The 24133-nt window shown below is 31.4% G+C and overlaps 3 protein-coding genes across 3 annotated transcripts; 2 read left to right on the top strand and 1 right to left on the bottom strand.

Annotated features, from left to right (window-relative positions):
• The first annotated feature begins 7580 nt into the window (after nucleotides 1-7580).
• On the top strand, nucleotides 7581-14304 carry LOC139857044 (uncharacterized). Its single transcript, XM_071845753.1, has 13 exons — nucleotides 7581-7835; nucleotides 8507-8572; nucleotides 8661-8709; nucleotides 9274-9413; nucleotides 11109-11210; nucleotides 11404-11513; nucleotides 11604-11685; nucleotides 11780-11872; nucleotides 12655-12719; nucleotides 13151-13163; nucleotides 13257-13337; nucleotides 13497-13605; nucleotides 13996-14304. Exons 1-13 carry the CDS (start codon nucleotides 7689-7691, stop codon nucleotides 14133-14135), a joined length of 1197 nt encoding a protein of 398 aa, XP_071701854.1. The 5' UTR covers nucleotides 7581-7688; the 3' UTR covers nucleotides 14136-14304.
• A 1108-nt stretch (nucleotides 14305-15412) lies between these two features.
• On the top strand, nucleotides 15413-18993 carry LOC139857377 (haloacid dehalogenase-like hydrolase domain-containing protein At4g39970). The gene is made up of 10 exons (XM_071846124.1): nucleotides 15413-15917; nucleotides 16118-16211; nucleotides 16286-16330; nucleotides 16436-16486; nucleotides 16699-16773; nucleotides 16851-16884; nucleotides 17182-17237; nucleotides 17373-17432; nucleotides 17572-17678; nucleotides 18724-18993. The coding sequence occupies exons 1-10, from the start codon at nucleotides 15544-15546 to the stop codon at nucleotides 18767-18769; spliced, it is 942 nt and encodes a 313-aa protein (XP_071702225.1). The 5' UTR covers nucleotides 15413-15543; the 3' UTR covers nucleotides 18770-18993.
• Nucleotides 18994-19342: 349 nt separating this feature from the next.
• Nucleotides 19343-22168, bottom strand: LOC139858255 (uncharacterized). The gene is made up of 5 exons (XM_071847123.1): nucleotides 21640-22168; nucleotides 20927-21193; nucleotides 19903-19995; nucleotides 19731-19798; nucleotides 19343-19650 (listed from the first exon to the last, which is right to left on the bottom strand). The coding sequence occupies exons 1-5, from the start codon at nucleotides 22000-22002 to the stop codon at nucleotides 19527-19529; spliced, it is 915 nt and encodes a 304-aa protein (XP_071703224.1). The 5' UTR covers nucleotides 22003-22168; the 3' UTR covers nucleotides 19343-19526.
• Between the last annotated feature and the right edge of the window lie 1965 nt (nucleotides 22169-24133).

Below are 24133 nucleotides of genomic sequence, written 5' to 3' on the forward strand. Positions count from 1 at the left end.
AAACATTGTATACGTGTCTATGGTATCTCAAGATTACATAATATACAATACAAGTTGATTAAGTTATGGTTGGAATAGATTTGTTACCAATTTTCACGTAGCTAAAATGATAAAAATTATCCAATCTTGTTTTACCCATAACTTCTTCATTTTAAATCCGTTTTGAATGAATCAAATTGCTATGGTTTCATATTGAACTGTATTTTATGAATCTACACAGAAAAAGTATAGGTTTATAGTCGGAAAAATAAGTTACAAGTCGTTTTTGTAAAGGTAGTCATTTCAGTCGAAAGAACGACGTCTAGATGACCATTTTAGAAAACATACTTCCACTTTGAGTTTAACCATAATTTTTGGATATAGTTTCATGTTCATAATAAAAATCATTTTCTCAGAATAACAACTTTTAAATCAAAGTTTATCATAGTTTTTAATTAACTAACCCAAAACAGCCCGCGGTGTTACTACGACGGCGTAAATCCGGTTTTACGGTGTTTTTCGTGTTTCCAGGTTTTAAATCATTAAGTTAGCATATCATATAGATATAGAACATGTGTTTAGTTAATTTTAAAAGTCAAGTTAGAAGGATTAACTTTTATTTGCGAACAAGTTTAGAATTAACTAAACTATGTTCTAGTGATTACGAGTTTAAACCTTCGAATAAGATAGTTTTATATATATGAATCGAATGATGTTATGAACATCATTACTACCTCAAGTTTAGTAGGTAAACCTACTGGAAGTGACAAGAAATGATCTAGCTTCAAAGGATCTTGGATGGCTTGAAAGTTCTTGAAGTAGGATCATGACACAAAAACAAGTTCAAGTAAGATTTTTGCTCGAATTAAGATAGTTTATAGTTATAGAAATTGAATCAAAGTTTGAATATGAATATTACCTTGAATAAGAAAGATAACCTACTGTATATAACAAAGGTTTCTTGATCTTAGATGATTACTTGGAATGGATTAGAAAGCTTGGAAGTAAATTAGTAAACTTGAAGGGATTTTTGAAGTATTCTTGAAGTGTTCTTCCTATGATGATTATAGCTTGATTCTTGAAGTGATTTTTGATGAAGATGATGATTAACTACTGGAAAAATACGTTCATAATAGTGTGGGTGTGTTGAGAGAGAATTAGAAAGAGATTTGGAAGTGAAATGGAGTGAATGATGAGTGTTAATTGGTGAGTGGTGAGTGGGGTTAAAAGGAGTTCTAGTTAGTTGACTAGCTCATGGTAGAAGTTAAAATTGATTAGTCATACATGACATAATCAAGAGTGGAATCCCATGCTAGTTCCTATTGGTATATACCCATAGTAAGTACGTTTTGAAGCTGTGTATAATACGGGTAAGAATACGACTAGAATTCTTGATGAAAGAAAAGAATGGGAAAGTAACTGTAACCATTTTCGTTAAGTATGAGTGTTTCGATATATGTCTTGAAGTCTTCTAAAAGTATTTTAATACATCTAAATACACTACATGTATATACATTTTAACGGAGTCGTTAAGTCATCGTTAGTCGTTACATGTAAGTGTTGTTTTGAAACCTTTAAGTTAACGATCTCAATTAATGTTGTTAACCCATTGTTTATTATATCTAATGAGATGTTAAATTATTATATTATCATGATATTATGATATATTAATATATCTTAATATGATATATATACATTTAAATGTCGTTACAACGATAATCGTTACATATATGTCTCGTTTAAAAATCATTAAGTTAGTAGTCTTGTTTTTACATATGTAGTTCATTGTTAATATACTTAATGATATGTTTACTTATCATAATATCATGTTAACTATATATATAACCATATATATGTCATCATATAGTTTTTACAAGTTTTAACGTTCGTGAATCACCGGTCAACTTGGGTAGTCAATTGTCTATATGAAACCTATTTCAATTAATCAAGTCTTAACAAGTTTGATTGCTTAACATGTTGGAAACGTTTAATCATGTAAATATCAATCTCAATTAATATATATAAACATGGAAAAGTTCGGGTCACTACACTTTTGGCGTACCACTATATTGGCATTGATTAGTTACCATGTGTAGGATTTGTCCTTTGATTTCATAATCTGGCGCATTAATGTCTGGCTTAATAATGGCATGTCCTTGGCCCGTGCGTGTGGCTCTCATTCGGTCTTCCATACTTAGAGGTTCTGTTACTTCCATAATTGAATTTGTTGAACCTGAATTACTAGAGGATTCTGATTTAATGGTATCTTCCTCGACAATCTCTGGATGTGTAATTTGTGGTTCCGGAGGAATGATTAGTGGTTCAGGATCTCTGAATTGTCCTTGAATATCCTCCGGGTTCTCAATTGTGAAGTCGGGTTCAAAAAATGGATTATCGGAAATTTGAGTTGGAGTACTTGTTTGACTAGATGATGATTCTAAAGAAAAATCAACGGCGACAATATTGGCTAGATGTCTTGATCGAGTTACAGGTGGTGAACGTATGAAAGGTGGTGAACGTTTTGCTCGGTGCATTCACTGAATATCCTATTAGTTATAAAAGATAAAAATTATATAAGCTATCAAATTAATAGACTTTTCTGATTTTGCCCACGTTTCGAATAGCCAATAGATGCAGCAGGTAGCCAGGACCCTTTAATTCGGAAGCCCACAACTCGCTACTAACAAATCCAACTATTACTACAAACCAGAAAATTTTGGATGTCTATCAATTTAACCGCTTAAAATAATTTTTCGTCAAAATTTAAAGAAGATAAAATCTATGTCCTAAAAACTAGAGCGTAGAAATGAGAAAGAAAAAGATTGCATCGAAAAATAAAAGTCAAAAAATAATAATAATAAAATGCACCGTCGAAACTTAAAAGCCTAAAAACTAAAAATTAAAACTTACGTCTAAAGGTATTAAAGCTTAAAGGAATTTTATATCCAAAACGGCAATAACTTAAAAGGCACTAAAATCTTATTAAATACTAAAGCGATAAGCGGCGTCGTAAAATTCTAAAGCGTCTAATTTTTATCTAAAGAAAAAGCACTTAAAGGATTTTACGGCAAAGCCTAAAAATCTAGAAATATAAAATAACTACGGCAAAACTAAATTTAAAACTAATTACGAACGATAAAAATACAAATTAGAAATTAAAAGATCAAAATATATAATTTATAAAAAGAGACAAAAAATGATAAAATTACTTATTTTTATAAAAATATTATTTTTATATTATTATTTTATAAAAATATTAAAGTATATAATTAATAATAATACTTAAACTTAATATTACAACTTAATGAAAACTAGATATAAATATATTAAACAATTAAACCCTAATTAGATTAATTAATAATAATAATATTAACCCTAATTCGATCAGACTAGGAAACACTTCTGTCAAATCACCTCATGCGAACGCATGAGGTTCTAGTTGTATTTCCATGCGACCGCATGGGATCGGATACCAGGCCAGAAGTTGGGCTTCGACAGGCTCGGCCCAGTTCCAGTTTTTTTTTTTTTTTTTTCTGATTTAAATTTATAGAAAATAATATGTAATTTAAATAAAACTTATAAAAAAATACTTATTAGTTTTTGTAACTTTAAAAAAACTTTTTTAATTTAAATACTTATATATATATATATATATATATATATATATATATATATATATATATATATATATATATATTTTAACACTTATACAAAAATATTTTTACGAAATAAGAAATAAAATATTTTTACAACAATCTATTTTTAATCAAATATAACGTTTTTCACCGAGTTCCCCGGCAGCGGCGCCAAAAACTTAATGTGTGCAGCGGTGTATACGAAATAGTATTATTTTAATATGAAATACGGCGTAATATGATACAAGTTTTATTTATTTATATAGATGAAATATACTTAAACCTTGCTACAACACTTATATGCAGTGTACCTAATCGTAGAGTAGTGTAGTTTTTAGTAAGTCCGGTTCGTTCCACAGGGAGCTAGTGATACGTACTATATTTTTAACAACTATATATATATAATATATATATATATATACCCCTTTTATATAATATTATTACTACTTATATATATATATATATATATATATATATATATATATATATATATATATATATATATATATATATATACTTTTTAACACTTATACAAAAATATTTTTACGAAATAAGAAATAAAATATTTTTACAACAACCTATTTTTAATAAAATATAACGTTTTTCACCGAGTTCCCCGGCAGCGGCGCCAAAAACTTGATGTGTGCAGCGGTGTATACGAAATAGTATTATTTTTAATATGAAATACGGCGTAATATGATACAAGTTTTATTTATTTATATAGATGAAAAATACTTAAACCTTGCTACAACACTTATAGGCAGTGTACCTAATCGTACAGTAGTGTAGTTTTTAGTAAGTCCGGTTCGTTCCACAGGGAGCTAGTGATACGTACTATATTTTTAACAACTATATTTATATAAAATATATATATATATATATATATATATATATATATATATATATATATATATATATATATATATATATATATATATATATATATAAGTAGTAATAATATTATATAAAAGGGGGTTTTACCGTTTAATGACCGGTTTGTCGATTTTATATTTTAAGCGTAAAGATAAATGACGATAATATAAATGACAGAATTTAAATTGCGATAAAGTAAATTGCAGTAATTAAAATGACAGTAAATAAAGGTACGATGAAATATGAAATAAAAGTATTATGCTTATTTAAACTTCCGTAATCATGATGTTTGACGTTTTGATTTTAATTTATTTATCTGGGTTAATTGTCCTTTGTCCTGGATTTATTTGACACCTATCTGGTTTTTGTCCATAATAGTCCATCGGTCATAATTATAAAATGCTCGTTAAATTAATCTTATTCCCGAAGTCAAATATTCCAACTAATTAGGGATTCGAACTGTAACAAGGTTTTAATACTTTGTTTAATGATTACACCAGGTTATCGACTGCGTGTAATCCAAGGTTTTAATACTTTGTTAACAATTACACCAATTATCCTTGTATATAATCCACCCCTGTTTTAATGAGATATGAATATTAATTTACCCACTTGATCAGAATGAATAATCAATTACCCAACCCGAATAATTAATTAAATGATCGTAAAAGATGTCGTATAAACGTCACTAAATAGGACATACATAATCATTTTAATAATTATTAGATTAACTAATTTGAAGATAGGTTCGACAGATTCTAATGAGTTGTCATTCGATTAGACAATACCCCCCATCTATTAATAGTCAATAGTCCAATGTCCACAAGTGTCGGTCTTTTGTCCAAACCCGAATTATGGTACAAAATTCAATAACCCAATCTTAATTTTTAGTCCAACATCACGATTACTTCGACTCAAATAAGCATAATAATAACTTAGTTACGAGACATTAATTTAAAAAGGAAGAACATAGCTTACAGTGATTATTTATCGCGTAGCGTTACCCGGACAGAGCTCTGACTTACAAAACCTTAAAACATTTCTTACAATAACCCAATTATTATTAAACTTAATTTAAACTTAATATTATAAATATAAATATATATTACATTGATCAGAGGAAGGAAAAGAAAAAGATGTACATCATTCGTCCGAAAATTGCTCAATTTATAGATGTGGCCTGACTTTTGGCCCCATGCGATCGCATGGCCCTCTATGACAGTTAACATTGATTTGTTTTCTTCTTTGCCAACGTTTTATTTAAATATATATATATATATATTATATTTTTGTGCATAGTTGACTTGTAATTTTCGCTCCGTTGACTCGCGCGTTGATGCTCGGTTCATGTCTCGGTTCCGGATTTTCGAATGTCCTTTCGTACGCGGAGATATCTTGTACTTTGCGTTCCGCGGCTTGTACTCTTGTAATTTTTAGACGTTTCTCATCAATAAATTGAATCACTTGAATTATATTTTGTACATTTGAGCTTTTTGGTCATTTGCGTCTTTAAATCGTCGTTTTCTTCTTTTGTCTTCGCACTTATTTATTTAAACGAATATTACTTGAAAATAGAACAATTGCAACTGAAAACTTTACATATTGGAAGGATATTGTGCTTAAATATATGTTCATTTGGAGCACTATCAGTGGTCCTGTGTGGTGTTGATTTGGATGGCGGGTAGAAGCTTAGATTTTTAGATTGTAACCTTAGTTACTGTAATTTTTGAGGTCGGTAGAATCGCGGATTCGTGTAATGTTGATGTTAGTATTTAGAATTTGTTGTATCTACTAGCTTCTTGTCCTTTTTAATTTATAAAATTATTATTGCGTTTCATAAAAAAAAGCACAATACAATTAATTCCGGATTAATCTTCGAATTTTCAATTAATGATTCCAACAAGTTTTTGAGTTACCACGCTTCGATGTGATTGAAGTGTGGTTGATCATGTAAGAGCTTTTAACGAATATTGTTTGTGAATGTCTTCGTAAGATTTTTTTCGTACATAACTATATGTTTTCTCTTAAATTAATATAACATTAGTGAGGCTAACGTAACCCATAAAACAATTGTTATATTTAACTTAGACATTATGAATTCATGGTTGAAATTTATTGGATTTTAGGTGTATGTGGTAAAAATTATTTAAAAAAAAAAGGCAATTAAGAATTGAACACATGATCAATCCAATGATACACGTACATGTAACCACTCTTCCATGACTAAAATTCAATGAGAACAATATATATTTAATTTCCAAAAATATTGAGGTTTCATAATTGCTTTAAAAAATAAAAGAATGAGCGGATCGAACCTATGACCACTCAAATAGCAGACGCATTTGTAACCACTCTTCGACAAGTTTCTTTTTTGTTAGAATCAGGGAAATATCTATTATTATTATATGAAATTATGGATTTTCAGAAGGGGGATGATTCTCACACACTGTTTTTTGATCCTCACACACCCTTTTACCCTATTATTAGGGAGGAGTTCAAGTAAATTGGTGTGTGAGGATCAAAAAACAGTGTGTGAGAATCATCCCCCTTTTCAGAATAGGAAAAGTGGGTCAAAGTTGGTGGGGTCCGTTTTTTTTAAGTGGGAAAAGAAACTGGGCTGGGATGCTTTGCTGTTAATACTTTACCCCTTAAATCGTTGTTATTACAATTATAACATATTTCAACAGTAGCAATCAAAAAATTCTAATTGAATATAGAGTTGTAATCACTTGGCATCCATTAATTTGCTTGAAATTCAAGGGATCAATGAGAGTGCGACATATGACGCGAAAATCACATGTGATTAAAAAAAATTTATAAAAAAACTTTTTTACGAAAATTTTTTTTTCGCAATTTTAAAAAAAAACAAATTTTTTTGCGAAATTTTTTTTACAATCAAATCACATGTGATTTGTACAATTCAATCACATGTTACTGTAGAAAAAAAAAAATTTCAGTCACATGTGATTTCGTCACGCTCTATGTTCCTTTAATCTCAACTTAAATTATGTTCAAAATGAATATTCCTATATATATATATATATATATATATATATATATAGAATCCCGACCTATTAATTCCCAGATAGCTAATTTTGCAACCTTCCTCCTTAATATAGATAAGTTAAAATTAATTAATTAACCTTTTGAAGACGATGCGTTAGCCTTTTGAAGGGGCTAGTGAAGGAAGGGCATTTGCAGATGGAAGAATTGAAGGAGCTTGAACAAATACAGAATCTAATGTTGATGATTCAGCAGCAATCACTTGGCCCTTTATCTGATTCTTTTGACAACACCAATTATGCTGCTGATTCAAACCGCTTCCTTGCTAATTTCATCCTCTTCATGGTAATTATTATTATTATCATTATTAATTATTAATTATTTAATTTATTGCATCATTTTGATTGATTTTGTTACTGTACTATGTTTAAACATCTCACCATTTTCGAGGAATTCGAAAAGGAGAATGAACCAATCGTTAGGTTTTTTTTGCGTTTAGTTAGGGTTTAATCTGAAAATGAGTTGTGTAGAATACGATCGAGTGGCTATGAATTATTTGTAATGAATTGTTTCACCCTTCAGTTGAAGTTCGTAATGTATATGTTGCTAATGCATGAATATCATAATGAAGTTCAACTGATTATTTGTTAATCTGCTAACTTGATCTGTGAGTTACTTTTTTTATTTTTGCCGTGAAACGTACGCCTTAGAAAACTCAAACCACAATCATTGTTTGGGGATAATTTTAGAGAATTAGAGTTTATACAAATTTTAAATTACTTCAGCATCTTTTATCTAGTGGTTTATCCCATTTTTAATTTGTATGTGGCCATGTTGGTGTCATTTTAAGTCGATCACATATATTCAGCTCTAGTTGCTTTGCCAAAATCTTTTATAAAGGATATAAGCTTCGACTTGCCGCTCAGCTTGTTTTGCCAGCTGCACCTTAATGGTTATAACCCAAATCAAATTTCAAATTCTGATATGTTAATTGGTTTGGAAATGTGATGTTGAAGAGGAAACCGTGCGGTGAACTAGATGTGAGTCAAAAGTGGAAATTGATTTCTGAACATTTTCCAAAGGTTTGTTTCTTTTTTAAAAAGTTTCTTTCAGCTTAATTAGTAAGTTCTAGAAGATGAATTATACATACTAATGGTAATTGATCTACAGATTTCTTCTGCATTTTTCGAGGAATCATTATGTCAGCTTCGTGACAAAGGTATGTTACAACTAGAAAGGCAGAAAACAATACCGTATTTACTATTTTTATTAAGTACATTCTCTATTTTTCATGTTCATTGCTAATATCTTGGCGTATGTAACTTTTTCTTCTTGGTAAAAGATGATATGTTAGTTCAAAAGATTTTTATGTCACTCCCTCCATGTTTTCACAAGGAAATTTAGAAATAATCGTATAAAAAAAGTATTTAAAACAATGCAATGCTCACAGTTCTTGTGTTTTTCTTCTGTTGCAAGGTGTGTTTACTTATTGTTACAGAATCCACGGTTTTTTTACTCTCTAAAGTCGTATTACATCATTGTATACTACTTTTCTTAATACAATGTCACTTTCAGTTCTTATCTTTCTCTGATTTTTTACTTTTTTTTTTTCTGTATCTTTTTCCTTTTGGGTTTTATTTTTTTAAAATAAACTATGTATCTTGGTCTCTCTCCCCCATACCTCGCATGCGCGGAATTGGGTATTTTTGTTGTTGTTGTATGTATCTTGGTCTCTATATTTTATGATAAAAAATAAAGTAAATGAATGTTCAACCTCGTGCAGGTAATGCTTATAGTGAAGATTCTTTAGCACATGATTTTGATGATGACAAGGATGTTAAATTATCACAAACTGATTGTGAAGATGTGGCAATGGTTTCATTTGATTCAATGAAACGAGCAAATTCTACTTTAGAAGATTTTGTAAGTAATAACTCATCACCTACTTTTGAAGATTATGGTACTTTGTTTTACATTCATTGTTCTCCATTTTACCACATTTCTTTATGCTAACCTATATTATGGTTATCTATTTTTTTATATTTTTTTTTTCAAAGGCAAGGCCTTAAAGTTACAGCTCATGAGGATTGAACATGGGTCGGAATCTCAAGCCTCCAACCACTAGGCTACCCCACTGGGGTGTCATAGTTTATAACTTACTAGTTCATGATTATAAGTGTTAATGTGTATTAGAAACAATTTCTTATGCACTTTTGTTTGATGAAACTCGGCTTTTAACCTTTAACTGGCCTACAGTTATGAGTTAATAAAGGTAGATGATTATTTTGATACTGAATGTAAATAAGCAATCTCTTAAAGGAACAAAAATGGCCACACAATCCTGCTACTGTATTTCTAAAACTTAGGGTGCGTTTGTTTACCTCTTAATGGAATGGTTCAGCACTGAATGCTGAACCATTCAGCATTCAGTGCGTTTGTTTCTAACCTCTGATTGACATATGGTGCTGAATGGTTCAGAATTAAGCTCTGAACCATTCAGAGCAGAAACACTCTCTTAACCATTAAGAGCTTAAATTTTCTGTAATATTGTCCTGAAATCATATCATGATCACTTAACTAACAAGTATATTAAATTTCTTATTAATGTAACACTTTAATAAGGTAGTTTTATTCAGTTCATATCGTTCATTCTAAATGATTATCAAACAGCTTATTTTCATTCAGAGCAAACTTTATTCAGAGGCTCTGAACCATTCAGATTCTGAACCATTCAACACTAAATCATTCAGTTTTATCAAACGCACCCTTAATCTATTTCCTGAAGAAGGGAAGTTTGTACGGGAAGAAAGTAAGACCTAGAATTAGTGGATGTAACATCTGGAATACTATTCTCAAGGTTACAAAAAATGCTAATCAGGTAGTAATCGGTTGGGACCCTTAGAGGGAGTAATCGGGGATTAATCGGATCTTGACTAAGTTTGACTTTGACCGATTAATTGCGACTAATCCCCTATTATGGTAACCGATTAATTGGATGTTGACCAATTAATTCTGATTAATCCTTGTTGACCGAAGGTTGAACGAGGGTTGAACGAGGGTTGGGTTGACCGAGTTTGATTAATCGGTTAATAGAGTAATAGTTTAGTAAGTAATCGTCGAGTAATTCCAAGTTCTACATCACTCCTTGATCTAGCTTAGTTCTAGGTCTTCTCATGTCATGCATTTAACAAACAGTACAAATTATTCACAGACAAACATGAAATATATGTTTAACCGGGGTATAAAATATTCATTTGATAGGTAGGGACAAATTTTTTTCTAAGGTGTGCTGAGTATCCACAGAATTAATGATGAATGCATAATGTGTGAACTACATTAACACGAACTTGGTACAGGTTATTTTCTTACAAGTATCTGGTTTCATGCCGTTCAGGTGTATAAACATAGAAAGAATCATGCAAACCTCAACTTTCAAACACAAGTTTATTCAAACCAACAGTGAATTTCTCTTTACTGTTATTTGTAATAAAACCCTTTTATACAGATACTGCAACCCAAGGTTTAACATAGGCACATAACTGACTTATAATTTTTGGAAATAAAATTCAGTAAGCTTCAGCTGATGATTAATCTACATTGTTGACATATGATATGCAGTGCAGATCTTACTTCATGTTTCATGAAATCGATGTCAACAGTGCAGGATCTATATTCAAATACCTACCATGGCTTTCCTTCACAGAGAGTTACATTTATCAGGTATCTTACTCTGAAAATATGGAGTAAATTATGTTAAAGAAATTAAGTTTTTTTAAAATCCTGCGTTATGTAACTGATCTTATCTCTTTCAAATGCTTTAACGATACTGTAAAACTTACTTAAAAGTTTATTACTTTATTAGTACCACATCGGAATTCTTTAACATTCTGTGATTGTCTTCTGAATTTTGCAGTTGGACACCTTAAACGAGAAACTAGTGCAGTTTTCATTAGGAGAAAGTTCGGCCTTTACATTCCGACCACTTGTTGTTCTTTTAGAGCGCAATGGATTATATACTGATAGGTTAAAACCTCTTTTATCAATTTCAGGTATCTTTACAATGTATCATATGCTCATAGCATTCTCTTTATTTGTTGTCTTATAACAATTTAGGATCAGAGATGAGTTTAAGTGTGGGGAAGAATATTGGGCTCTTGAAAGAAAACTTTGTCATGCATTAACAAGTAAACAGGAGGCACGTTATCAAATTTTGATGCTTGTTTCAATTCGGAAATTAGTAAATAAATAGTTTTGATTTACTAGCTCTCACAAGCCAATTTGTGACACAGATTAAAGTGGAAGAAGTTATGAAAGCAATTCATTTGAAGTCCTTTGACTATCGGGTGCTGAATCTACTCTTGTACCAGTTGACAGGCAAAGAGGTAAATTCATTGGTAATCTTGTTTGTTACATCTGCAATAAGATATGCATTTCGTTCTATACTGCTTGAAACCAAACCCTCTATCGGAACCCATTTAAGTCAACAATTTGGTTGCATACTTGCATACATCAGCATAAATGTCCTGTTTTCTTATATATTTACTGTAGATAGATATGGATTTCTGATGAGGAAAATGAGTTGGGTGCCCTTGCGTTGCGGCGGGGGAACCTTAGCTAAATTCCATTGAGAAAAGGGAGGGAAAAAATAGAAGCAAATGACATAAATTGAAATAGGTAAAAAAACACGAAGTCTACCAAAAAAAAGAAGGAAAAAAGACATAATAATAATAATAACGATATTAATTAATTAATAGTAACATCAACAATAATAATTACAGTTATTTGTAATAAGTGAAAGATGCGTATTTGTAAAATTTGAAAAGTTTAGTATTGCATTTAAAAGTAAAAAGTGAAAAGTTTTATGTTGAATTGTAAAAGTTAAAAAGTTTAGTGTTGTATTGTAAAAGATATAAAGTTTACCATGTAAAGTTTTGTGTTATAAGTTAGAAAAGTTTAGTGTTGAAATGAAAATTTTGAAAAGTTGTAGAAAAGTTTAGTGTTGAAATGAAAAAGTTGAAAAGTTTAGCGTTATATTGTAAAAGTTATAAACTTTACTATTTATAGGTTATCTCTTTTAGGAGTGTAAAATTAATCATTATTAAGCAACATCATTAGCATTCTGATTGTTCCAATTTGTTTTTGTTTCGTTTGAAGCGGTGTAAAGATTAATGAAACACATATGGAATTTCTGTCAGTGTCAGAGTTCCTTGTGGAAGTATCCGATGACTTGTAAGTATCGTCCCTTATATATACCTTTTATTTAGAGATGGAACGGGTCGAGCAGATGGAAGATGCTCAATGTGTATATGATTTGGTCACAATCTCTTAAAAAAATAAAGGACCAATAATGTTTTTCATTATCATATCCAAAAATACATTAATGTATGTAATATCTGTTGATTTAATTAAAAAACAAAGGACAACAAATGTTTGTGGGTCAACCCAACTCCATTTGTTCTGAGCTGAACCTACTTTGACTGATTACCAAAAGAAATGGCGATAGATCAAATATGTATATTTCAATATGGATCTTTCTGGGATATAGTGGTTGGTTTTCACTTAATGTAATTTTATTTTTTCGTTTTTCTTTTTTTTTGAACCTGAAACATCTTCTACTTTTCCGAGGGGAAACATAACGAGTCTTCACTTCACTACTGTAGGTTTGACTATGAGGTCAGTCATCTATACCATGAGTTCTCATTCACACTAAAGCATTATTTGATTATACTGTAATCTGATTGTAAAGGTTAACGATGTTTAATGTAGGATGACGTTTTGGAGAATAATTTTAATATCCTGCGCATGTTTGTCAGAATATATGGAGCTTCTGCAGCACCGTCTATGCTTGTAAGTTGTCTGTTTTACAGTCAATGAGAGTTGCAAAAGTGTGTAGAATACATTCAAAATGAGTACCCGTCTTTTAAAAGATTCATAATATCCTGTTACTTACATCAGAAAATGTAAGTATTCGTCTTTTAACTTTTGCTGTGGTTTTCATGTAAGTAGGCGAAATGCATAACAGAGGCCGAGGAGAGGTACAGCGGCTTACTAAGAAGCTTGGATCATAATCTATCTATCAAATATCAACAAAGATGTGAAGAAGCCACAAAAGAAGGTTTCAACTAGTTTATTTATTAGTACTCATTATGTGATGCGATGCGATACTTGATTGGACACAACCTTTCTCCTCACTAGTTTCTCGTAAAGGTTGCAATTATGACCCAGTTACCGATGAATGGGTTGAATTTTTGACACTCATCTCTACGGGCTCATTCCAAACAAATTAGCATAAAAGGGAACATGTGAAATAGGTCAAAAGTCTCTTAAAACATTCTAATTTAATACGTACAACCTTCTATGTTATTTTAATCTGAAACATTTTATTATGTCTGTAACAATAACTATTATTCAGATTTGACACTTGTAACTAGTTAAAAAAGTTGATAAAAGTTGTTTAGAACGATAACTATTGTCTTTGGTTGATGACATTTATTTATGTTTTCAGGTGGGAAGGTATTTGGTCCTCCTCTTGGGACGTGGAGTATGCCACCAATTATCAAAGATGAAGATTTGTATAGATTTGAGGTCTCAAAAACTATGGCAACAGATAACCAAGTTCAAATGCGTACTAAAATGTTTTATTGAATATCATCAGCAGATTATGTAATTCATAGTGGGTCAAATTGGTGGTTTCGAATTCCCGGTATGATTCTTACTGATTTTAGAATTTGCCAAATGTTTTTAAGAATATAACTTTGTAAGTTGTATAAGAAATAGCCGTAAAATTTGATTTATCAATTCATTATACAATTTTACTCCCATAATTTAAATTGGGATCCCTTTCTGTTTTCACCTGGAGCAAATGTTATGCAGTGGACTGTTTGACACGGTTCTTTTAAAACATATTTGTTATGTATTTTACGGGGCATAACTATACTATTGAAACAGATTGTCTGACTTGAAATCTTGAATTATATACCCCGAAAATGCTGTCTTAGTTGTTGCTCTTAAACTGACCATATATTTGTCCAGTATTTGACCAAAATGATTAGATCCAAATGTAATAGGATACTACAAATATGTGTTTCTTTTGGAGTTAAGATTATTTTTCTCTCTCAAAGTCATAAAACTCATGTTTAAGTTATTTAAAATAGAGAAAATTAAAAATAAAATAAATGGCAATCATGTCAATAGTACTCACAAATTTTGAAAGATTATAATTGATAAATGACAATTATTTGCACCCTTTCAAATATACATCGAGCATCAATTTTCAATCATAGGCTGTGTTTGGTAGGAGAGATTGTGGGAATTAAAGGTTATTTCTCATGTAAATTTTAGCTTCTAATCTTGTTTAGTAGAATAGTAGGTAGTAATATTTTAAGAGCTTATGGAATAATAAACTCATAAACAAAATAAGTTAGTTGAAGTAGTTTATAATGATATAAAAGAAAAAGCTTATCAGATATAAAATTGCATAAATACCCTCACATAATTTCATATCGGGTGTATATATATCATTATACATCAATTCAAATGTTTAAGCTCAAACTACAACTAGCTTTAACCATACACATATAAAAAATTAAGTTTCACGTGCAAAGTCCCGTAACATCATTACTTTAGAATTTTTTTTTACAATGTGCATTTTAAATTAAATACGACACCACTAAATTTGACTAAAGAGCTCCATATTTTTAAAAAATTATAAAAAATTCAGGACCAATAAATTTTGATCTTGAATTCGCCACTGGTTATAACGTTCAACTTTTATCTTTTCTAGCTTCGCCTACAAGTTACTTCTAAAATAAACAAGAGTATTACTTCTTTTTTCTTATAAAAATTAACAAGATTTACATAAAATAAAAATACATGAAGTATTAGAGTATATGTGATACGTATATAACAATTGCTAAATCCGTTAGTTTCTTTCCGCATCTCCCAACCACAAGAACATAACCCATAACCCGCCACAACCAACACATTCATACTCTTTACAACAATTCTTAAATGTTCACATAAAAACTATCAGTAATAATTCATTCAATCATCAATGGCAGCTGCAATGGTGTCCAACACCATCTTTCTCCGTTATCCTCCCACCACCGTTCACAACCACACCTCTCTTTTTTCTCTTCACAAAACCAATCCTAGTACACATTCATATTCTTCATCGATAACAACAAGCAGATCATTATTAAGGTCAGTTTCCATTTGTTCTGCAACTTCAAGAGCAATGGAAGCGTTGATATTCGATTGTGACGGAGTTATTCTCGAATCAGAAGACCTGCATCGACAAGCTTACAATTTCGCTTTCGCTCACTTTAATGTTTGTTGTCCTCCCTTTACTCAGCCTCTTAACTGGGACACTGAATTCTATGATGTTCTGCAGAACCAAATCGGTGGTGGTAAACCGAAAATGAGATGGTTTGTTTTCATCCTCTAGATGGGGGCAGATGCCCCCACGGCCCCACCCCTTCAAAATTTTTCAAATTACATTAAAAAACTTCTTTAATGGGTATTAGTAATATTTCATAACTTCTGCCCCCTTAAATAGTAAAATAATATTGTTTGCCCCTGGATGATTTTATCCCAGCTTCATCCATGAACTAATGTATATGTTTCAGGTATTTCAAGGAGAATGGTTGGCCTACTTCGACGATATTTTCCAGTCCTCCTGAAAGTGATACCGACAGAGCTACATTGATCGATACTCTTCAGGTACGTTCATTTAGTTAATGATTTCGTAAACGGTGAGTAAATGAAGTTGAATAGTGATTTTTTTATGTTGTTAGGATTGGAAAACAGAAAAGTACAAAGATATAATCAAGTCTGGAACTGTAAGAAGTAACCATTTATTTTTATCTTATTTTATTTTATTTTATATATGATATGATAAATATATATAATGTTCTTAAACTATGGTTGACATGTGATATTGGCAGGTTGAGCCTAGACCAGGTGTATTGAGATTAATGGATGAGGCAAGAGCATCTGTAAGTATAGTTAGATTAGAATATTAGATATATTTATTTGCAATATAATTAATGACTTTTTATTTTTAATTATTGAGGCAAAACTTGTTCTACTGCAAGTTTCAAACAATACATGATTGATCTGGTTACATATTGTGCAAACTGCAATCAAATTGGTGTTACTGTTACTTAACTGAAAATAATTTGCTTGTTATTGTTTTATTTATATAAAGGGCAAAAAGGTTGCAGTATGCTCTGCTGCAACTAAAAGCTCAGTTGTCCTCTGCTTGGAGAATCTTATTGGAATGGTAAACTCTAATTTCTATATAATTTTACTTTCGTTTATTTATCTGGTTGTTTATTGAGCTATTTCTTCTTGTTTCAGGAGCGTTTTCAAAGTCTTGATTGTTTTCTTGCAGGTACATTTTTATAATGCATTTAAATACTTATAAGTTTGTATTTCATCAATTACTTACTGTATAGAAGTAATGATCATGATAATAATAAATATAACATGTTTTGAACTACCCATTGTCTAAGTGTCTAAAAGCGCTTTTGGGTAGTAGCCCTTTGTCGCATCATAAGTGCTAAAGGTAAGTACTATTTCATTTACTCATTAGACGAATATTCCGACTCATCAAAACAATAAACTATAAGTAGTTTAATGTATATCAATTGTTATATTATTTCGGTTTTCAGAATATTATGTTTTGTAGGTGATGACGTAAAGGAAAAAAAGCCAGACCCTTCTATATATATTACAGCCTCTAAGGTAATAATCAATAAGCATCTCGATTGGTGCCTGTTTATATAGAAGTTATCATATTTGTACTTACACCTTTAAAAAAAAAATCATATTTGTACTTACAAGTTACAAGTAATTACATTTGTTCTTTATTTTTCCCAGAAACTAGGAGTTTCAGAGAAAGCTTGTCTGGTTGTAGAAGATAGTGTTATTGGTCTACAGGTTGATTATTATCTTTATTGATAACTTCAAATATGCAACAAAGACTGAATAAATCAGTTCTTAATATCTTATACCATACAAAGTTTTTGTCTAAAATTTGCATATTGAAGTATAATATCAAGATGAATAACATCTGCAGGCAGCGACGAAAGCTGGAATGTCGTGCGTGATTACGTATACATCTTCAACTGCAGAGCAAGATTTTACAGATGCAATTGCAAAATTTCCTGATTTGAGTGACGTAAAGTAAGCTCCCACTTTGAGTATTACAATTAGACTATAGAAGTAGCAAAATGGGCGGGTCAGGCAGGTTGGGTAACAGGTTAACAGGCAGTTCGGGTTGGCTCTTTATATCCCTTCTAAAACTAGTTAGCACCTCTAAGATGAAGAGACAAATGATATGTTTTAATAATATAGACTCTGATACCAGGGCCGGTCCCGAGAATTTGAGTGCCCTTAACGAAACGAAAAAAAAGGGCCCTTAGACCCTAACGAATAATATATACGAGTAATATAAGGTAATTAAAAAAATGACAATTAACGTCATCAATCGTTAAAGATTATTACTGTTACTTTATTCAATCAATCAGTTTGTTAATTAAAAAAAAATATTGCATAGCATTATGAAACTACCCTTGAGGATATGGCAGATGTGTGAACAAACTGGAAAGAAATAGAATAGTTGTATGAATGTTATGGATAGAAATCAATCAAGTATGGTTGATGATATAGTCAATTGATGGAAGAAACAAAATAAATTTTTTTTAATTGTGGTACACATTTGGGAACGGTCTTTATAATTCACTCTAATATGATAACTTATACTAACTAATAACAAATAGTTCATGATTCTACAATATTTTCAGTTGAAATAATGTAGCAGATTCAATTTTGGTTAATGCAGTAGATTCAACTTTGGACAGTCACTTTCTCCCACATCGGTGTTTAAGAAATAAAATATATTCTATAAAGTGCAAAGGTGAACTCTAACGTGCTATCTATAAAATGCAAAGGTGAACCAAGCGTTGGGTTGTAAACAATGAAGTAAAGCTTGGCCTGTTTTTCTTGTGCCTGGGCTTAGTAATAGCAATAAGTTTTCGTAATTGGGCCCCCAAAAATATTGGACCTTGAGCAAGTGAACACCTTGCTCCCCCTTTGGGCCGGGCCTGTCTGATACAATGATTCTGCATACATCATTTAGTCATTTTTAAGTCAAATAAACTGGTTTTCAACTTCAATTCACTTGATTTTTTGTTTTTAAGTTAACTTGTCGCATACGTTTTTTATCCAGATTAAAAGACTTGGAAGAGCTGCTAGAAAATGTGGTTGCTGCGTAAGCAAGTGACCACATCTCGGTAAAATGCAACCATAAATATGCAGAAGTCATCAGCCAGAGATGGTTATTTAATGCAAAGGATGTTTATTTTATGAAAACACAATAAAAGGGTGTGATTTTTTCAGTATAATAGTACCAGCAAGTCTATTTTTTTTAAGTTGCAAACATTGTACATAGGCTGGTCACTGGTTTACGATGATCGACTTTTTAAACAATTGTTTAGAATTTTTTTTTTTTTGGTAAGCGAGAAAACCCTTCCATGAATGAGCACATTGGCTCCCAATAGAAGGTAAAACCTCGGGTAATCAAACACGAGACCTGGTACCAAGTGAGTTGCGCATTATGCGCACCCTCTAGTCACACTCCATTTTTTTAAGAATTTGGCATAGCCAGGAATTGAACCCGGGTGGTGTGCTTCATCGGGCAACTCAAGTAGCGGGCCACTCAGGCAAGCCTGCGTGGTTAATTGTTCTGAACTTTATGTACAAAAACGAAGCATAATAAATGAAGAAAACATATGAACACGAAGAATAATAAATGAACAAATGTTAAAACTACTTCAATATTTCCTAGATCTGTTCAACAAATTATACCCATAGATTATGAAGTAATGAACACTCACCGATCTTAATATTCATTAGAAGTACACGAGTAACTGAATATGTATGGTGACATGAATTGCATATGAACGAACCATTTTCAAAAATTATACATATATTTAAAAATTATACATATAAATAATTTATCACAAAACCCGTTCAGTCAACTCGTTGTTCAATGAGGAAGGATTTCATGTGTTTGTACATTTCTTTCGGTTTCTCCTCGTTAATTGCATGCCCAGCGTTCTTCACAATTACGAGTTTGGCGTTTTCACCTAAATGACTGACAAAAACAGCAACGTATCAGAAACAGAACTTGAAAAAAAAGATTAAGATTAAGTGAACATTTGGATGGATTCGTACCTTTTTAATCTGTGAGCTAATTCTATTGGAAAGATTCGATCGTGATCTCCCCAGAGGATCAATGTTGGCTGAACACAGATTCATCATCGAAAATGAGATTATCGGTTACTAACCAAAAGATAAGAGATGGATTAAATATATGTATGAATTTGATGTATGGATATAGATATGCCTGAGTAATCTTTGGAAGATTGGAGACTTTTCGACCTTTATGTATGCTTTCAATCAATTCTCGCCGTTCTTGAACAAACTCTGAGTTCATTACCTTCCAATCGAAAAACATGTGGATCAGAACAATCTATTATTACTATATCAGTTTTTTAAACTCTTAAAAATGATGCAATTCAAGGGTGCTAGGATTTGTATTTTCTGGAGTGATTATGAAGACAAAAAATCAGTTGCTTAACGTATAACTAAGATACATAAATAAGTATGTTTAGATTGACTTCTATGATCAGTTTTGACCAAACTAAAGAGACCTAAACAGTATAACCCTTTACCGTCTCTTCAACTAGCAAATAAGCTTTGAAACACATCCAAATTAGAGTGAGTTGTTTTCATCTAACACAAATATCTCTGCTTTTTGGATATACTTTGACAATAAAAGTCAATGGTGTAACCATTTTACCGAGCACTTTTTGGGTTTATGACACTAAATCGTGATAATATCTATCAACCGTTTCTTGACAAATTGATATAATTCATCTAAATATTGAAGTTACTAGAAACTATATATATATAACATAGTAAATCCATTCCAATATAGCCCAGAGATTGGCGCAGTGATTACAATGTAGCAATAGCTCAGTGGTACCCGGTACATTTGAAGCCGGGACCCAAATAGGCGCATAGTGGGATAATGGTTGCTTCAGTCAAATGTGTGGGGACCCGGTGGAGGTAATTTTTTGGCATCGGATTCTTTCGGGGTGGGTCTGGTGGGTTTCCAAAAAAAAAAGTGTTGGGTCCCTGCCAAACGTACACCTTTTGAACTTAACATAGCCCCGTGAATGGAGTCCGATATACTCACAAGAAGTCTCAAGTTTAAACCTTACCAATATTTTTTGGGGTGGTCAGGATAACCTGGTTAGGCTGTGTACACTGAGTAGAAATACTTGCCCACCCTGGCACCCCATGTAACCTAAACAGCGAAAACCTTATCCATTTATAGAACAAAGTAATAGTATCTTTGAACTCACATCAATAAAATCGGAGAGGAAGCAAGATGGCACACTTATAGGAGGCTTAAAGAAAGCCATTTTCATCAACTCCCTCAATTTTTCGGGCGTTTGAGCCAACAATATAGCTGTAGCATCTTCGATACTATTCACACTGAGCAACCCTTTATCCATATCGCTTACGTCAAAACAAACACCCGAACTAACGATCACCACCTTGTCCACTCTCTCCGCAAAAGTAACCGCCATACTGTACGCCACAAACCCACCGTAACTCATCCCCATCACCTGCAATTCATTCACCATTATTCTTTTTAAAATACTCCGAAAATAAAATACAATGTTACCACCAGATTTTGTTTTTCCAGTAATATAGGGTTATTTAGAATTGCTTATTTAAAAGTTTATCTGTTAATCTGCTTAGTTATATATGCTCATTAAATACATAAAAAATAAGTTCTTAAATAAGTTTTAGATATACCACTTGCTACAAATTTCACAGATCAAATTTAATCTTTACCTAGTTAGGTTAAACAATAAACATTAAATTAAATTAAACTCAATAAATAATCCTCCGTATAATAATGATAATGAGTATGAGTATTTATAATAGGGCAATACAAAATAATAAATTGCACAGTTCTAATTACTTTTTAAAGCATTAAAACGCTTAAAATAAAAGCAACATAAACACCCCCAAAATTAATATTGTTTCATAAATCCACACCACTGACCTGAATCTTGCCAACAAGTCCAGCAGCATCTAAGGCCGCCATAACGCACTCGGCTTGGAAGTGTTCGGTTCGTTCGGGTCGGGTAGTGTGGGAGGATCCGAAAAACAAAAGATCAGGAATATAAACATTGAACTTAGTAACAAGTGGAGCAATAAAATCATTGTATTGCCACATTGCGTTGGCACCGAATCCATGAATAAGAAGGAGATTGGGTTTGTTTGGTTTATGGGTTTTAGGGATCCAACAGTGGATCACGGTGGCACCATCGTGGAGGTTAACGGTGGTTGATTTAAGACCAGTCCGACTAAAAGAGTACCTGAAACACCTGTCTCTTGATGCTGTGAAACTAAAGCAGGTTGCCATATTGATTATTAATTATTACAGTATTTATTATAATTTGAAGTATTAATCAATAATTTTGGGATGAATTGTGTGACATTGATCCGATGAGAGTTTGACGGCGGTTATTGTTAAGACAGGGTTTGGTTGGGTTGTTTTAGGTATAAAATGTTGAGCTAAAAACAATGATTCGTCGAAGAAAAAGTTGGCATCCTAGATTTTACTTTATCTAATTTAATACTACGTACTTCATACTTCATCGACTTAAAAAGAAAAAGAAAATTATTTTAAAATATATATACATAGATTAATGCGCGTGCAATAAATCTTATATCTCATTATCAGATTCAATTATGCAACATGTAATTATCTCATTTAATTATGCCACGTGTAATCACCATATCTTTCTCTAGAATAAACTTATCATATTTTATTTACACCATATATTTCTCTAAAATAATCTTACCATATTTTTCTCTATAATAAATTTACCATATTTTTCTTTAAAATAAACTTACCATATTTTTCTGTAAAATAAATTTACCATATTTGTTTTATCAATCTTATTTTAGTTTTAACTAGTTAAGTGGACCGCGCTTCGCGGCGGTTTGAAAAAAATTTTTGTTTATGATTTCATATGATTACAATCCAATTTCAAAAAATGACTATGAAATTTGCGGTAATAATAATAATACATAGCCCAAGTACGCAAAGCAAAATCGCAATCAAAAGAAACACTAACCAACTACAACCGTTTTTAGTTAATAAAATACATCATCTCAAAGTTCACAAAATTTACAACGAAGCCAATTACCAAATGCAAAACACAAAACAATTAGCAATTGCAATCTAATGACGACACGAAGGACAGATTATGCGAACCGGGATTTTAACGGATAGAAGCAGTCACCGTATTTCAAAATCCAGAGTTAGCAACGCGGGAATGTCGTACTGTCTTTTGTAAAAGAAATGCCAGGATTTAATGAATAAAAATTCTTGTAGCATAGCTAATGATGCAAGTTCAAAAAGCTTAAATTGAGATGATGGACAATTATGCAAGGGCTAGCGCTAAAACTCACTCAGTTTGGCATAGCTTCAAGGGAAGCATACTCTTCTGGTTTATGAGAAAACTCTACAAAATCAACACTATCCATAACTTTTCCATACAATTATAACACAATTTTGACTGCTAGCTTAACAATTTAAAAAACTTTTTCAATTAAGAAAGCACAAAATCCAACAAAAAATCTAATAAAAGGTGGAGTATAATTTAAAAAAAAACAAATTGCTAGTTGAAGGATATAAACATTACTCATGACTTATTACTTATATCCATAAAAAAGAATGGTATGTAAATGTTTAGTAATATGCAAGAAAGTGCTTTTAATGAAAAGGATTTGTACAAATACTAAAGAGATGTAGTACCTTTATAACCATGAAGCTGAGCAACGATAAGGATGCCATTTCTATCTCCACATAAACAAACAGATGAACAAAAGGTTACCAAGTTTAGAAACAAAAGAAAGGTCAATAAACAGACTCAAATTACAAAGGGTTGAAGAAAGATTTTACTCAACCTGAGAAAGGATAAATTATATTGTCACCTCAAAGATGTGTGTATATTTCCTGTTGTGTAGTCTAATGTACACCCAAAACTTAGTGTTTATTTCTGTTGTTTGTATTGTTTAATGTGTAATCTCTAAATTATTTTTATTGTTTATTGATGGGAATGGAATAGAAAGACTAATGAGTTAAAGAAAATTCTGACCAGTGCAAGCTTCTTGTAATCATTCTTGACCTCTGCTTTAGTGCATTCCTTGTTCAAACCCAAAACTTGATAAAAATCATTGCTTTTTGTTCCACTACTACACATATTTCTAACACCCGAGATCAAAATTTTAATATGTGATTTAAAGATAGAACAGAATAAGTACAGAATGTCCACATTAAGGTTTAAGTACAGAGAAACATAGATCTAGTGTATATTAACATATCTATCAATTAGAGAAATTCGCAAATACAACCCAAAAGGCACTGAACATATCAAATGTGTAGGCGTTAACAGCTGTTAGAAGCTTAGAAAATAAAAAACATCACAAACCAAAAGCGTATGATCTCTAACAGGATTAGGTAACTCTGTAGATACATAGTTGTC

This window comes from Rutidosis leptorrhynchoides, chromosome 7, assembly GCF_046630445.1.
Source record: "Rutidosis leptorrhynchoides isolate AG116_Rl617_1_P2 chromosome 7, CSIRO_AGI_Rlap_v1, whole genome shotgun sequence".
NCBI lineage: Eukaryota > Viridiplantae > Streptophyta > Magnoliopsida > Asterales > Asteraceae > Rutidosis > Rutidosis leptorrhynchoides.

Coding starts and splice junctions, on each gene's coding strand:
- LOC139857377 (XM_071846124.1), top strand. CDS start 15,544: ATGGCAGCTGCAATGGTGTCCAACACCATCTTTCTCCGTTATCCTCCC. Junction 16,212..16,285: donor CATTGATCGATACTCTTCAG/GTACGTTCATTT, acceptor TTATGTTGTTAG/GATTGGAAAACAGAAAAGTA. Junction 16,774..16,850: donor TGGAGAATCTTATTGGAATG/GTAAACTCTAAT, acceptor TTCTTGTTTCAG/GAGCGTTTTCAAAGTCTTGA.
- LOC139858255 (XM_071847123.1), bottom strand. CDS start 22,002: ATGGCAACCTGCTTTAGTTTCACAGCATCAAGAGACAGGTGTTTCAGG. Junction 21,194..21,639: donor GACTTGTTGGCAAGATTCAG/GTCAGTGGTGTG, acceptor AATGAATTGCAG/GTGATGGGGATGAGTTACGG. Junction 19,996..20,926: donor TCCTCTCCGATTTTATTGAT/GTGAGTTCAAAG, acceptor TTCGATTGGAAG/GTAATGAACTCAGAGTTTGT.
- LOC139857044 (XM_071845753.1), top strand. CDS start 7,689: ATGGAAGAATTGAAGGAGCTTGAACAAATACAGAATCTAATGTTGATG. Junction 11,211..11,403: donor CAGAGAGTTACATTTATCAG/GTATCTTACTCT, acceptor TGAATTTTGCAG/TTGGACACCTTAAACGAGAA. Junction 11,686..11,779: donor CATTAACAAGTAAACAGGAG/GCACGTTATCAA, acceptor TTTGTGACACAG/ATTAAAGTGGAAGAAGTTAT.